The sequence below is a fragment of the Armigeres subalbatus genome, chromosome 3, assembly GCF_024139115.2.
Source record: "Armigeres subalbatus isolate Guangzhou_Male chromosome 3, GZ_Asu_2, whole genome shotgun sequence".
Classification (NCBI taxonomy): Eukaryota; Metazoa; Arthropoda; class Insecta; order Diptera; family Culicidae; genus Armigeres; species Armigeres subalbatus.
In genome coordinates, this window is record NC_085141.1 from 369853214 (window position 1) to 369869855 (window position 16642).

The 16642-nt window shown below is 36.8% G+C and overlaps 1 protein-coding gene and 1 long non-coding RNA gene across 3 annotated transcripts in view; one reads left to right on the forward strand and one right to left on the reverse strand.

The window, feature by feature from the left end:
- The first annotated feature begins 561 nt into the window (after window positions 1-561).
- The window catches only part of LOC134226423 (ADP-ribosylation factor-like protein 6), a 49986-nt gene continuing 33905 nt past the window's right edge, over window positions 562-16642 (forward strand). The window contains exons 1-2 of one of the 2 annotated variants that reach the window (XM_062707193.1): window positions 562-736; window positions 879-1510. In XM_062707193.1, the coding sequence (XP_062563177.1) occupies window positions 1333-1510 (178 nt within the window). In that variant the 5' untranslated portion in view covers window positions 562-736; window positions 879-1332. Of the gene's footprint in view, window positions 1511-16642 lie in introns of both variants that reach the window. The other variant, XM_062707192.1, reaches the window with a different exon arrangement.
- Window positions 15721-16629, reverse strand: LOC134226425 (uncharacterized). Its single transcript, XR_009983475.1, has 3 exons — window positions 16080-16629; window positions 15868-16007; window positions 15721-15751 (listed from the first exon to the last, which is right to left on the reverse strand). It is a non-coding gene; the product is annotated as an uncharacterized LOC134226425 (long non-coding RNA).

Consider the following 16642-nt stretch of genomic DNA (forward strand, 5'->3'; position numbering starts at 1 on the left):
GGCGCTTACATATTTTTCGTTGTGACTAAAAATAAGCGATGGAGTAGATTTTTTTATGAGCAATTTCTAATGAGTAGCACCGCCCAAAAATTGGCCGGTTTAGTTGAAATTTCGTCCAGAGCTTTGTTTAGAACGGAATAAACGGGCGGGCCCATCAAACATTGTGAACATTGTGTTTTTGAGCCAACTTAATAGTGAGGTCTACTGTCAAGAATTTTCAATGACATCCTTTGTTCAAATCCAGCTTTAAAATCCTCTGCACTTCTATAAAACTTTTCTATAAATCTTTAAATGTTTGGTTAACGAAAATCTCACTAACTGAACCTGCCAAAGCATATATTTCAACCGCCAGAATTTGAAATTATCTAAAGCGAATTATCGCTGACACTTGGTAGTTATTTAACAAGCTTTATCGGTTATCCCTTCCCTGTGGACTGGTATCTTGCATACAAGTTCACCCATTACCACGGCAACCGAAACAACACAAACAATATCCTATGCCCAAGGCCTGCCCAGTCCGTGAAATTCTATTGCGGTGATGGCTGTAGTTAGTGAGATCTCAACCAATACGGTAGCACTCTTCATTTCGTTCCCTGATTTCAATCGTCCGTCTTTGAACTTTTCTTCACGTAACTGCGGCCACTTCTACGTCCCGCGTGTGTCGAACGAAAGTTTAACGCCATCAATATTTTAGCCTCCCTTCTACGACGAAGTAAACCTGGTGGGCAATTAGTGGGTTCGTGGTACAGTTATGCAATATGTGTTCTCCTCCAACTTTGGCAATCGGGTTTGGTTGCGCAAATCTTCTTGTTATTAATAAGTTTATTTCTGTAATCGATTGCAAACAATGAAACTTATCTAAGTTTTTCTTCGCAAAGTTTGTTGCAACAACAACAACGTATTGTGGCTTCCGGTGACCGAGTAGAAATTGATTGAGAGCATGCAAACTTGCACAGATTGGGAAATAACAAACTTTCTGGCTGCCATTAGGAACCATGTGGTAATAAAAGTCTACTTCATACTGTGGCCTTGTAAAGAACAAAGCACGCTCTAAGGATACTTGTGCAACGAAGGAAACCAAGGCCTTCAAAATTACCTTGGGGAGGAGACGTCGACGTTACACGTGTGTGATCGATATACCGCGACGGCCATGACCAATCCAGCAGACAGCAGCAGTCAGTGATGCAGCCGTCCTGCGAATCGACGCTTCAGTTTCGGTCGTACTTGTAGACGGACGTGTGAATCAACAACACCGAAGGCACATCCTTCAGGGTGTGACCTTGACACCATTTCCGTTCGTGTGACCACTGAAAGCGGTACGGGGAGCCAAACATGGGTCTCTTCGATAAGCTGGCCAACATGTTGAAGATCAAGAAGGAGCAGATCAACATCTTAGTCGTAGGGTTGAACAACAGCGGGAAATCGACTATCGTGAACCATTTCAAGAATCCGGACGAGCGGGCATCCATCATAGTGCCAACAGTGGGGTTCAACGTGGAACGATTTCAAAGTAAGTAACTACTTGCAAAATTATTTAAATTAACGCTGATTTTTTGATGACGCTGATTGCAATGATCTACTGTATGCTGTCTGTGAGTATATGGCATGGTAATCCTATCTTTGCTTAGTTGAATAGAGAACTGGGTCAAATAAGCGATACAGGCAGTATAGCTTTAATGTTTAACGATTCTTTTTTTACACGGGGGATGCGTGTAAAAAAAGTTTTCAGTTCAAAATTTGAAAATCCGTGTAAAAATAGTTTTATGATTTCTCGACGATCATGCAAAAATTTTGTATGGGTTTTTTACACGACCGTGTAAAAACAAAATCGGGTGGATTGCTATGCCCTAAACCAGTATCCATTTATTGTGTAACATTCGAATTAAAATCTTTGACTCTAATTTTTTGCCTTTTTTATGTGTATTTAAAATCTGCATATTGACCATGCGAATTATCCCTACGCCTACAGCATTGTGTTATTTATGAATGGCGCCGAATATTTATCATGTCTGTGCCATCTAAATGTGCCCTTCCTGCATGAACCTAGTCAAGGATTATCGATTTTCGTCAGCTTCAAACGAGTGTCGACATAATTTCACGAATCACGCGATTTGTTGGTTATGGCTATGTGTATACACAAACTTTTACAATGCAAAAAATATATTACATTGTAAGTAACGTCAACGTCCCGACATAGGTACCAGTTCCATTCGATTCAACAAATTAGAATTTTCAAATCCTTCGCCATCCTCGATTATCCTTATGAAGCTTACTTTTTTTTGCTTGCCTTATTTTGACTAACATGAAAAGGTAAGTGATCCCATTGTTAGGGTAGTACCAATAGTTGCGGTACATACCTAAAGAACAAATATTTGGTTCATTCTATAGCGAATAGTTGCTCAAGATAGTACTCAGAGCGCATATAGTCTAGATTTGTATATTTTAAAGCAACCATTTCATGCAAAAATATATCATATGGATTTCAAAAAGAGATTTTGTGAAATTAGCGTCACCTGCCACTAACACTTTTCTTCCACTATGCCTGCAGAATATAAAAAAAACCCATAATAATACCAATGTTTCAAGAAATTAGAATTCCTCAAGCAAAATGATAAATGGTACGTCCAAACCCAATCCATTTCGAAACAAAAGACTCCAAATCTGACATCTTTGTCTGGTTAGATAGAGTATCTTCGTATTTTGAAGAGCAAAGACTTTCAGAAATCCTTCAAAATCCGTCAAGGGTATACAACGGCGATGAAACATCATTTCAAACACCACCAAAACGGAGTTGCAAACATCGGAATTAAAAACGTACATTCTATCATGTTCTTACCGCTGGTGAACGTCTTCAAGAGCTTCGTAGAATTGAAGAAGAAAAGAAGGGCAAAATAAGGCAACGAAAATAAAATGCTGAAAAGCGGGCCGCGAAGGAAATAGAAGTGAAAAATTAAAGGCAGTTTCCCGGGAGCAGAAAAAAGAGTATTCGAAAATTAAACCAGTTCAAAGCGAAAATACGTGAGACGAAAGGAATTAGAACTTAGAAAACTGGAGCGAGGAAATTTACGTTAAGCAAATCGAGAACAAAGAATCACTTCAAAGCGTGAGAAAATTAACTTGTTTAAGGCATTAAGACTTTCAAATACAGTTCATAAATAGTGTGCTAAGACCGAATGCAAAAGTATAAATGTCAGCTACAACAATACGCAAGCTTGTTCAAATGATGAACTCGCCAACCTCTTCTTTCTGTTTTTCGAGAGCCTATTCACCAAGGTTGAGACCCTCCTTAGCCGTGTGGTAAAACGCGCGGCTACAAAGCAAGACTATGCTGAGGGTGGCTGGGTTCGATTCCCGGTGCCGGTCTAGGCAATATTCGGATTGGAAATTGTCTCGACTTCCCTGGGCATAAAAGTATCATCGTGCTAGTCTCATGATATACGAATGCAAAAATGGTAAGCTGGCTTAGAAACCTCGCAGTTAATAACTGTGGAAGTGCTTAATGAACATTAAGCTGCGAGACGGCTCTGTCCCAGTTTGGGGATGTAATGTCAATAAGAAGAAGAAGAAGAAGAAGAATCAGCAAGGTATCTCCAGTTCTTCACCAAAATTGCTTCGCCCACATTTCCTCGTACAACATCTACCTACCCGTCACACAGTTCTCTCTAGATTAAGTGTTGTTAGCCATTGAAGAGCTTGACTCTAAGAAAAGGTCAGGTACGGACGGATTTCCTACACTGTTCCTGAAAAAGTGCTCCGCTGAACTAGCAAAACTTCCTAAACTGGATTTCCTCGTATCTCTCTGGTCGTTCCTCGTAGGTACGTAGTAGTCAACTCAACAAGCTCGCACTCATTCTGTACTACAGCCGGAGTGCCCCAAGACAGTGTAATGGGTCCACAATTCAACATGTTTGTGAACGACCTGTGCATTAAACTGTCCTCTTTTAAGCTCTCATTCGCCGATGACTTGAAGTTTTTTTGCGTTAAAGAATCCCCTAACGTCTGCATCGCTCTGCAGGAAGATACCAACAACATGTTGATCTGGTGCAGTGATAATGGCATGCGTGTAAACCTGGGAGCTGCGGACTCAATCGAATCCAATTTTTAAGATATTTTGCTTGAAACTCGCAAATTTCCTCTCAGTGTTCACAGTACACGTTACGATTTTCCCACATTGAATTATCATTATGTTTATCTTTAAACAATTAATTACAAAGATTTCGTCAATTTGCCGCATCGTATAAACTAACGTGTCGAATGTTAAATTAATTCATACACACTTAAAATAAATCGCCGGATTCGGTAAAATTTTACCGAAATCTCAACAGCTGAACTGTTCGGTAAATAATTTAACTGATTTTCGGTGATGTTGACAGTTGAGCAATGGAGAAAATTACAAAAAATCTGTAAAATAAATTACCGAACAGTTCAGCTGTTGAGATTTCAGTAAAATTTACCGATTACGGTGAAATGAGGTAAGTGTGTACCCTCCACTTATGTTGAATCCGTCGATATATTTAAAATGACGCCGTACATTTGAAATTTGTTAAAAAGGAGCTATATTTAGTATGAGTTGATTTATACGTGTACTCTCACGTCTGCGCTCAGAATGCACAAAACCTCTCTCGATGCGATGGATACTTTTTGACAGCTTACTTTGGAGATTCTTTGACACTCGTTTTGACTCTATCCGCAGCTCCCAGGTGTAAACTATACACGGAGAAACACGTTTACTCATTAATGGGTACTTTTTCTTTGCTATCTCTTTCCCTCTGCTGAAAAATTTACCCATTTTGAGAGAATAAGTGGATCTACTCATTTAAATGAGTAAATCCACTTATTCTCCCAAAATGGGTAAATTTTTCAGCAGAGAGAAAGAGATAGCAGACAAAAAGTACCCATTAATGAGTAAACGATTTTTACCGGGTAGATAGTAGAAACCTGGGAGCTGCGGATAGAGTCAAAACGAGTGTCAAAGAATCTCCAAAGTAAGCTGTCAAAAAGTATCCATCGCATCGAGAGAGGTTTTGTGCATTCTGAGCGCAGACGAGAGAGTACACGTATAAATCAACTCATACTAAATATAGCTCCTTTTTAACAAATTTCAATTTTACGGCGTCATTTTAAATATATCGACGGATTCAACATAAGTGGAGGGTATGAATTAATTTAACATTCGACACGTTAGTTTATACGATGCGGCAAATTGACGAAATCTTTGTAATTATTTTTTTGAAGATAAACATAATGATAATTCAATGTGAGAAAATCGTAACGTGTACAGTGAACACTGAGAGGAAATTTGCGAGTTTCAAGCAAAATATCTTGAAAATTGGATTCGATTGAGTCCGCAGCTCCCAGGTAGAATCTATAGATGAGCGAAAGCATAGCTGAGTCGTTTTTTTACCGTGCACACGCGCATATGACTTCACAGCCCTTAACATTTCCATTTAGGAATGGGCGTTTTTCGGAAAAATTATCGATACTGCTGAATCGATGTTTTTATTGTCGAAAAATCGATACCGAAAAATATCGGCGTTGAAACATCGATATTCCGATATATCGATACGCCCGAAAAATTAAAAGCACGAGCAAACAAAAAAAAAAAAAAAACAGGGTTAGTTTAGATTTTTCATTTCAGGTCATCGAATCGCACATCAAAGTTTCGCTGTTTCGCAGTTTTTAACAGATTGTGCCTAATGTGCTATATTTTTGGAATTCTAAAAATTGAAATCCGATATCCGCTAGAAAAAATCGATTCAGTCAAATATCGAACTTAAAAAAATCGATACGAAATATCGATTAATCGGAGCGAAAATATCGATTCCCGATATATCGTATCGGTATCGCCCATTCCTATTTCCATTGAAATCGTGACGTCATGCTCGTTTGGAGACACGTTTGACAGTTCGTTTGGAGACAGAGGATTTATCTTCGCTCATCTATAAATTCCACTATTTATAGTGTAAACAACAATAAGTGCAAGGTTATATATCGTTCACTCGTTCCAACAACCCAAATACACCTCCAATATACTTTAAGAACGGAGGTACTGCAACGCGTTACTTCTATCTGCGATCTTGGAGTAATCATCGACAGTAAGCTTCAATTCAAGGAGCATGTGATGATAACGACTGCCAGAGCTTAGTCAACTTTAGGGTTCATTTGCCGTCACGCCTCCGAATTCACTAACGTATACGCACTGATATCGCTATACATGCCCGTTGCTACGTAGCGTCCTAGAATATGCAGCTCCCGCAGCTCCAATCTGGACTCCGTACCATGTCTCACACATGCTATCTATTTTATTAATATTAATAGGGAAATGTTCCGATCTCCATCTCATTCACGGAGATAAATCCATAGTTTGAAACAACCAAAATGTTGGTTGTTTTCAACCTAAATTTTGGTTATTTTAAAACTTGAAATATAAATTTCAAATAAATTTTTTTGTTTATAACAAACCACATAACCAAGTCGTTTCTAATTGAAAAAGATTCTCAATTCAAACTTTAAAATAGTTACTTCAACCCAAAATTCAAAATAATAACAACTTAAATTTAGTTTGTTATTATCCAATATTAGGTTGTTTCTTATAGCTTTGTATTTTCGGATCCTTAATTTTTTAATATTATTTGCATGCAGCTGAGTGAAAATCAATCACCATTTTTAATACTGTTCTCCCCAACTGATTTTACTAGTTTTGGTCTAAACGTGGGAAAATTGTTTGGATGGTACGCCGTCAATTTAAATATTGGTAAATATACTATAGATAGGTAATCTATAAATTTTGTATGCTAATCTTTGATATATTTGTATAACTCAATAGGAAGAATATAAATGATTCCGGAAAAATGTACCTGCGAAATCGAAGAGCGATTATTGCTTCGCCCGCTGTAACCGATCCGACTATCGACATGGGCAGAATGCCGATTTCATTTTCCTGCTGAAAACCCACATTACCACCAAGTAAGTAAATTCGATTTAATGTTGCGGTACATCCATTGAGCAAAATGAATGCTTATTAATTCGTGTTATAATGAAGAATATGAAAATATTAATTCCTACATTTATTTCAATTCCAGCTTCTATCAGCAAAAGGACACATTGAGCAAAAATCATCTAAAAAACCCTGGGAGTACGAAAAAATAATGTTTACATCCACTGTCGTTTTACTATTATATAAGCTGTATAGCTATGTAGTTGTATGGAATTATTATTATTATATATATTGTATTCAATATTCTAAAAATAAATATGCGAATTCAATCTCGAATGTAATAAATATGAAAACCATTCATTTTGCTGAAAAAAAAAGAAAATTATCACCAAAACATGGGTTGAAATAACATAATTTATTTGGTTATTTCAAACTAGATTTCCATAACAACAAACAAAAACATTTGATTGATTTAACTAATAATTTTGTTGAATTTACCTGCTGTCAAAATGAAACAACCATCATAATAGTAGTTTCAAACAAATTTTAGTTAAATTTACCTACAGAAATCCCAATTCTTCAACATTGAACTTTAGTTAGATTCAACCAAAACACATGGCAAAAATAAACTAATTTTTGTCTGTGCATATTTCAACCTAGAATTTTGGTTGAATTAAATTGAAATTTGTTTGTTTCTACCATATTTTTTTCTCCGTGTTGTACATATATCCATCTCATCGCTAAACAAAGAAATACGGCACCAAATTCGGCGCTTCTTTTTGTCAACATACGTGCTCACTGCTGAAAAAAATCACAAAAATAATAAACAAACCCAATTCCTTTCCATTGCTTTGTTTTTGATGGGATGGAAATAGGAGCTATGAGATGAAGTGGCGAACCGTTCCCCTATTTCCTAAAATGTTATCAAACACCGGGCAAACAGAATTGTTTAGTTATAAGATAGATTATATTAATAGTTAAGTACAGTCTGTATGGTGTAGTGTCGAAGACGGTGATAAATTAGTAAATGATCAAAAAGTGTAATAAAAAATAGTGATGGCTTTTTATGGGAATTCATTTGTAAAATATAGTAACGAAAAACGCCATTCTTGTATTCATTCTCATTGAACTAGATGATAAGCTAAGCAGCTAAGGCAATGTATCAAGTTTTCCGCGAGCGGTAATGGCCGCCAGCTTGCCTGCGGGTTAGTCTCCGATTTGACGTCTGTGGAGGTCAACTACACCCACTGCTCTGAGCATTCTGACCAATGTGGCATATAAGAGAGTGCTGATGAAGTGAATTCAAGCCTTCTTATACACGGAGAAACACGTTTACTCATTAATGGGTACTTTTTCTTTGCTATCTCTTTCCCTCTGCTGAAAAATTTACCCATTTTGAGAGAATAAGTGGATCTACTCATTTAAATGAGTAAATCCACTTATTCTCCCAAAATGGGTAAATTTTTCAGCAGGGAGAAAGAGATAGCAGACAAAAAGTACCCATTAATGAGTAAACGATTTTTACCGGGTATACCACATTGATCAAAATGCTTGGAACGGTGAGTGCAGTTGACCTCCACAGACGTCAAAACAGAGAATAACCCGCAGGCAAGCTGGCGGCCATTACCGCTCGCGGAAAACTGGATACCTATTGAGGAGGTCCTAAAAATCGATTTGCCTCACAACGCTTATCTGATTCTATCTTATGTTCTTAGCGTCCTCCGAAAATTTGAGCTGATTTGGATAAAAACTTATTTAGCACAAGCCGTTTTAAGTTTGCATGGAAATTGGTATGGGGAAATAAAAATTTCATTAACTGATTATTGCACTTCCCCATTAAGCGTCGTTGAAAATAAGAACTACTTAGCTAAAAGGAATACTTTTTGTTATGAAATTTGTCAACAAGTAAAGAAAATATTAGAAATCAACAACACGCAATTATTGGACTTTATGTGACGTCATGTACAAAAGAAAGATTCGTATCTGTTTTCATTTAATACATTTGCTGTGTTCATGTTTTTACTGGCATAATTTGATTTGAAATGACAGTTTTAGACTGACTTATCAGAAAGACCTAAACTATGATGACAAATATCATCTATTCCGTAGCTACGTAGTCCTAGGGGCTGTAGGACAAAGGTCGAAGGTCAAAAGGTCGAAAGGACAAAATGTCGAAACAAAAAAACTGCGTCAAAAGGTCGAAAGGGAGAAAGGTGCATCGTTCTTATTTTTTCTCCCTTTTATCTTCTATTTTCTTCATTCTTTATTTTGCCTCCCTCGTTCTTCCTTCCTAATTCATATGTTTCCTTCCTTCCATTATCCTTCCTTCTTTCTTATTTCTTGCTTTTTTCTTCCTTCTTCCTTCCATATTTCACCTTCCTTTTTCCTAACTTCTTTCTTCCTTCTTTCTTCTTTTTCTTTCCTTTTTTCTTTCTTCCTTGCTTATTTCTCTCTTCCGTCTTTCTTCATTTTTTCTTCCTTTTTTTCTCCTTCTTTCTTCATACTTTCTTCTTTTTTCCTCTTTTCTTCTTGTTTCCTTTTTTTCTTTCTTGTTTCCTGTTTTCTTTCTTTTGTACCTCCCTTTTTCCTTCTTTCTTCCTTCTTTTTTCTCTCATTCTTTCTTCTTTCAACCTTCTTTCTTTCTTCCTTCTTGTTTCGTGTTTTTCTTCCTTCCGTCTTTCTTCCTTCTTTCTTCCGTCTTTCCTCCTTCTTTCTTTTTTCTTCCCTTTTTTTCTTTTTCCTTACTTTTTTTTCTTCTTTTTTCCTTATTTCTTCCTTTTTTGTTCTTTATTTCCTCTATCTTTCTTTCTTCCTTCCCTGTTACTTGCTTCTTCTTTCTATCTTTGTTTCCTTGTGTCTTCTCTCCTTCTTCTTTCTTGATATTTTCTTCATTGTGTCTTTTCTCCTTTTGCTTCATTCATTCTTCTACCTTCCTTCTAATTTCTTTCGTTTTCCTTCTTTATTTCTTCAGTCATTCTTCCTTCTTTTTCTTCTTTCTTTCCACCTTCTTTCTTCCTTATTTCTTTCTTCTTTCTTCTGTTTTTCTTCCATCCTTTTTCCTTCATTCTTTCTACTTACTTCCTTCTTTATTCTTTTTTCCTTCTTGTTTCCTCTTTTCTTCGTTCTTTCCTCTCTTTCTTCTTTCTTTCTTCTGGCTTCCTATTTTCTGCCTTTTTTTATCTTTCTTCCTTCTTTGCTTCTCTCTTCCTTCGTTCTTCTTTATTTCTTCCTTCTTTTTTCCTTCTTCCTCCCTTCTCTCTTTCTTTCTTCCTTCTTTCTTCTTTCTATCTTCCTTTCTTCTTTCTTCTTTATTTTTCTTTCTTATTTATTTCTTTCTTTATTATTCCTTACTTCTTCCATCTTTCTTCTTTTTCCTTCCCTGTTACTTGCTTCTTTCTTCTTTCTTCTTTTCCACTTTCTTCCTTCTTCTTTCTACCTTTTCACTTGTCATCTTTATCTCACTTCTTACTTCTCCCTTCCTTATTTCTCACACTTACTTCACTTGTCACTTTTTATTTCTCATTTCTTCCTTTTTACTTCTCACTTCTCATTTCTCACTACTAACTACTCACTTCTCACTTCTCATTTCTCACTTATCAATTCTCACTTCCCACTTCTCACTTTTCACTTCTCATTTATCTATGCTCATTACTCCCTTCTCACATTTTACTTTTCACTACTCATTTCTTGTCTTTTCGACCTTATGTCCTTTGACCTTTTGACCTTCAACGTTATGACACATATTCGACCTTTTGACCTTTCGACCATTTGTCCATTCAACCTTTTGTCCTTTCGACCTTTTGAGCCTTCGACCTTTTCTCCTTTCGACCTTTTGTCCTTCGACCTTTTGACACAGATTCAGTCCTCGGTTACCTTTACCGATTGGTCTGCACCATTGAGTTTTTGTATGGATGATTTAATTTATTTATATGAACCGTAACGTTTGGCCTGGTGTAACGGTCAGAATTTTGTAAATAGTAAATGTGTTTCTGTTTATATGTGAATGAGCGAAAATGCCATTCAAAATGTTTTAAATGTTTAACTGTCCCTTAGCATAGGCAACAAGCCATAAATTTTTGCCCAATCTTTCCTTGGGCGAGTTTAGTTGTCGCCTCGAAAGGTTGGAAAGAGACGGCAGCAGGTCCAGCGTACCGAGTTATCCTTCGGAATTGTGCAATCACGAATGTGCACGAAGAAATTTCGGGAAATGGCGAATCTCAGGATTGTCCGGGATTCACTTTCCTTAATCTGAGGGAACATAGATTCTGCCATTTCGTCTGTGAACCGCCAGTGTATAGGAAGTGTGCGCGTTTGTTAGTTTATTCGTTTGTCTAATAAGTATGTTAAATAGAGTGACGTTAAGTGCATAAGATTAATTAAATATTTGTTCGTCCTTAGATTAGTAGTAAAGTGTGCGTAGTCAGGATTTGTGTGCGATAGTTATGATATAGCCGACGATATAAGGTATGTGCTGTGCTGTGCTTGTGCTTAGTGTTCTGTTTAGCCGTTTGGCTATTTTCATCCGCAGCAATCAGACTGGCACCCAAGCGTGCGAATTTCCTCCCCTCCACGGACGAAAGCATTCCCAGCAACCGTCAACCCGCTGGAAGCCGGACGATCCACCAACATATCGTCCGGGCGAGGCCCAGGGGACCTCCACTTGGACAGGGTCTGTAAATCGGTCCGCTTCAGCCATCGTCAACGGCCATCGCGATCTGCCACCGCGTGTCGCCATCACCGCATCACCGCCGTTTAGAGCGGGCAAGCCAACCGCCATCGACCAAGCAGGCGCTTGGCGTCATCGTCGCCGCTCGAGACGGGCACATTGACCTGCCCGTAGGTCAACGACTGGGCCGGTAAGCCATCAGAATCCGGTGAGTCCATCCAGTGGAAGTTTTCTTTTTGTGGAGTGGGGCGTCCGCTGAGGGCGCCTCGTAGTCGTTTTTTTTGTCCAGTCAAAAGACTGAAGGAATGTGCCCATAAAAGCCATTCACAAAATTGGTGACACCGTGAAGCGTGCGTGACGAATTGCCGCCGCTGAAAATTCTTGTCACCAGGAGCGCAGAATTGCCGACCGATGCGCTTCTAGAAAAGTGACGTCACATCAAGAACACAAATAGCACGTGAGCACAAGAGAGTTAGACAGGGAGAGAACAAGCACACATAGTAGGGACAGAGAAGAGAGGACGAACACAAAACCAAACATGAATGAAACTGAAAAGTAAACCTAAATACATGTAAACCTAAAAGTTACTTCGACTCTTATTATAATAAATGTTAGTTCTGTCCAATTCCCTGCTGTTTAATTGATTTATGTGTTTTACGTCACATCGCGTTTGTTGTTTTCGAGTCCCGTCCACCATATAAGAGTGTGACGTAGGGGGCAGTCAGTCCACCTTCTATGTGTTGTTTGTTGCGCGACGATCGGCGGATCTCCGATGATGAGATGTTGCGAGCAGCATAACCTGTTGCATTGCATTTGAGTATGGGTGGATCCCTTACCGAAATCTCTGAGTGCCTTCTGGTTGAATGAGGAAGTTGCGATAACTAGGGTAAACCCGTTCGGTCGTTGGTTCGCTAGCTAGCTGAAACGATCTGTAAAATTCCTTTCGAGGAGATTAAATGGACTCGCCCTAAGGAGAGTCTCGTCCGGGCAATAAATCAGCACACGTGGTCTCCCCCGTGGAGTGGCGCTTAAGCCACGTGTTTAAGGGCGGATCGGCCCTGCTAGCTACACTGGCCCCCTCCCTCCCCTTATAGGATTACGTAATTTGTGAACGGTCCTTATTGCATTTTGGTCTTCCAGTATCTATAGATCTTGGTTGCCAACAGAGATATCAGCCATCATACTATACATTAAGATCAGCATTAAATTTGGTTCACGGTGCTGTCATGTTTTGAGATTTTTTCTTGTTCAGAACAGCACTTGGTCCAATTCATACATATCTCGTTTTGCAGTGTTATATAAGGGGTCGTACAGTTATTACACAAGACATGTTTGTGGGTTTTTCGTGGGTTTTGCGTAAAAAATAGACTGGACTTCCTCCCCCCATAAGTGCTTACGTAATATGTGTACGGTCTCTAATTAGTGAGTATCAAGAAATTAACAAACATGTACTGCTATTACGATATAATCGCAATAACTTGTGTATGTCTATATTGATCGTTTAGAGTAAAACCCTGATCAGGAATGTTTAACAAAATTATAACTGGATTCTATCAATGGTTGTTATTTAAAACAACGTGTGTTATAATTGGATGATTCGATAAAAATGTGTCTTCGGCCAATTTGATTTCATATCAAATTTATAACAACATTAGTTATGTATGTTTTCACAAAATATTTTTTTGTAGATTGCCTACCAGGGATCTGCCAAGCGGCCATGTTTCTGATACCAGCATCAAAATCATCGATTAATTTAATATGAAGGCGTAATCATAATCGTTGAAACCTGCCATTGAAAATATATTTTTAATATCACAATATTTTGGCAAAGTAGAGCGCTTGGAGCCGATTGAAATATGAAAATTTATTAAAGACATCAATATTCTTGTTGAAATACACCTCGCATTCATACTTTCGCACAAGTTCTTGAAAAATGATGAAAAATAATTTCGTCTATTTGGAAAAAATCACTTCGGAATAGAGGTTTGTTTACAAAATAGAATTGTCAGTGGGAAACTCAATTACAATAGAACAATGGGAAACTCAAAGATGTTGGCTATTGTCAAACGTAGGGGGTAGGATTGGGGTTGCCAGATACCTGTGCCTACACTACGGATGAAAATCCATCATTGTAGCGTATCAGATTTTTATCCGTGATGTTGGCAATTACCTTGAAAGTAGATTTTTGTACCGAATTTTTCATGATATTTGGCGAAGTAAATGCAAATTTTCTTTGTACCGTGAAGTACCCTAATTTCGTGCACTTAAGATTTGACAAAGTTGAAACGTTCATAGAAAAACATGTAGTGGAAATCTGGGAACATTTGCTAATGCATCACGTAGAAGAATGATTGTGGGTTCTCAAAAAAAATGTTTCTTGCAAATTTTGCTACTGTATAAAAAAATGTATGTTCCTTATTTCGCGCATAAAAATAGGATGATTCCAAATTTTGCGCAAAAGTGTCCCTAACTTCGATCATGTTTGGAATTGAATTTAGTTATTGGTTTGATGAAATATAATCAATCGACCAATAGAAGCATGCATCCATTGTTGAAAATATGTATGCAGATAACGGTATCCGACACCCGTCAGTACCGATTATTTAGTCGGAATGGTATGCCCAAAAGATATTTTAGTTACTAGATAAAGATTGTCGCTACTGTTCCCTTTGTTCTGCTGTCCGAAACATGTGTGGTACATACCTGTCAAATCGTATGGATTTTCCTTCTTTGACATTTAGCTCCCCTATCCTCGCCAGCAAAAGATGTTCCGGATAGCGACGACAGCGACAATCTTTATCTAGTAACTAAAATATCTTTTGTATGCCCCTATATTTCGACCCTGGAACTTTGCTTTATGATTTTTAGTTCACACAAGTCATAATTCCTAATATATCGTTTCCTTCTGTAACATGAACCATATTTTAAGGAAAAAGGCATTGTATGAACAATGTTTAACTGGTGTATTGAAAAAAGTTTGTCTTGTTCGAAAGTCCTAAATTCCGCTTTCTTTCACATAGGACATCTTCAAATATGTGCATAAGATATATTCAAGATTATATATAGATTATCGAAAATGCTGCAATAGTTTTATCACTTTTATGCTTCACATCGGATTTGAAAGCTATTGCTATGCACTAACCTATAAGATTTGTCAAGTCAACATTTGTCGATGTCGTGGGTATCCGCCAGAAAATTAGATACAAAGCGTATGGAATGAACTCTTCGGGTTCTATTCAGTGTAAAACTATCGATTCCTGTGCATCATATTGCTTTTGTTTCGTTAGAATGTTGCAAATGAAACTACGAAACAACAATAAACGAAATTAGGCACCGTAATTACTCTCATATGCCTAATTATACGCGCACAAAGCTAAAGTCTAAATAAATACAAAATACACAAAATTTCACACTTTTCAATAGTAATGACGAATAAACATATCCAACAGAGCATAATAAATACAAATATTTCAAAAAGGTAGCCACTTTTGTACAGTAAAATCATTTGTTTACTTAGGTCATGTTCTTCGTCTCTGTGCTAAGCATAAGCAAATATGGCGGCCGATTGAAATAATCACGGAGAAAAAAATATGGTAGAAACAAACAAATTTCAATTTAATTCAACCAAAATTCTAGGTTGAAATATGCACAAACAAAAATTAGTTTATTTTTGCCATGTGTTTTGGTTGAATCTAACTAAAGTTCAATGTTGAAGAATTGGGATTTCTGTAGGTAAATTTAACTAAAATTTGTTTGAAACTACTATTATGATGGTTGTTTCATTTTGACAGCAGGTAAATTCAACAAAATTATTAGTTAAATCAACCAAATGTTTTCGTTTGCTGTTATGGAAATCAAGTTTGATACAACCAAATGAATTATGTTTTTTCATCCCATGTTTTGGAGATAATTTTCTGTTTTTTTTTTCCAGCAAAATTCATGGTTTAGATATTTATTACATTCGATATTAAATTCATAGTTATTTTTAAAATATTGAAAACAATATATATAATAATAATAATTCCATACAACTACATAGCTATACAGCTTATATAATAGTAAAACGACAGTGGATGTAAACATTATTTTTCGTACTGCCAGGGTTTTTAGATGATTTTTTGCTCAATGTGTCCTTTTGCTGATAGAAGCTGGAATTGAAATAAATGTAGGAATTAATATTTTCATATTCTTCATTATAACACGAATTAATAAGCATTCATTTTGCTCAATGGATGTACCGCAACATTAAATCGAATTTACTTACTTGGTGGTAATGTGGGTTTTCAGCAGGAAAATGAAATCGGCATTCTGCCCATGTCGATAGTCGGATCGGTTACAGCGGGCGAAGCAATAATCGCTCTTCGATTTCGCAGGTACATTTTTCCGGAATCATTTATATTCTTCCTATTGAGTTATACAAATATATCAAAGATTAGCATACAAAATTTATAGATTACCTATCTATAGTATATTTACCAATATTTAAATTGACGACGTACCATCCAAACAATTTTCCCACGTTTAGACCAAAACTAGTAAAATCAGTTGGGAGAACAGTATTAAAAATGGTGATTGATTTTCACTCAGCTGCATGCAAATAATATTAAAAAATTAAGGATCCGAAAATACAAAGCTATAAGAAACAACCTAATATTGGATAATAACAAACTAAATTTAAGTTGTTATTATTTTGAATTTTAGGTTGAAGTAACTATTTTAAAGTTTTAATTGAGAATCTTTTTTAATTAGAAACTACTTGGTTATGTGGTTTGTTATAAACAAAAAAATTTAGTTGAAATTGATATTTCAAGTTTAAAAATAACCAAAATTTAAGGTTGAAAAACAACCAACATTTTGGTTGTTTCAAACTAAGTGGATTTATCTCCGTGATTTTATATGGTGTACTAAACCAAGTTTGTTTTTCAAATTCTTCCGTGAAAAACATTTAGCAACAATAATATTTTGTAATCCTCTTAAAAATTTAAACCAATTAATTATTTTAATGATGCGCGAAGTTAGGACGCGCGTGAAGTTAGGGT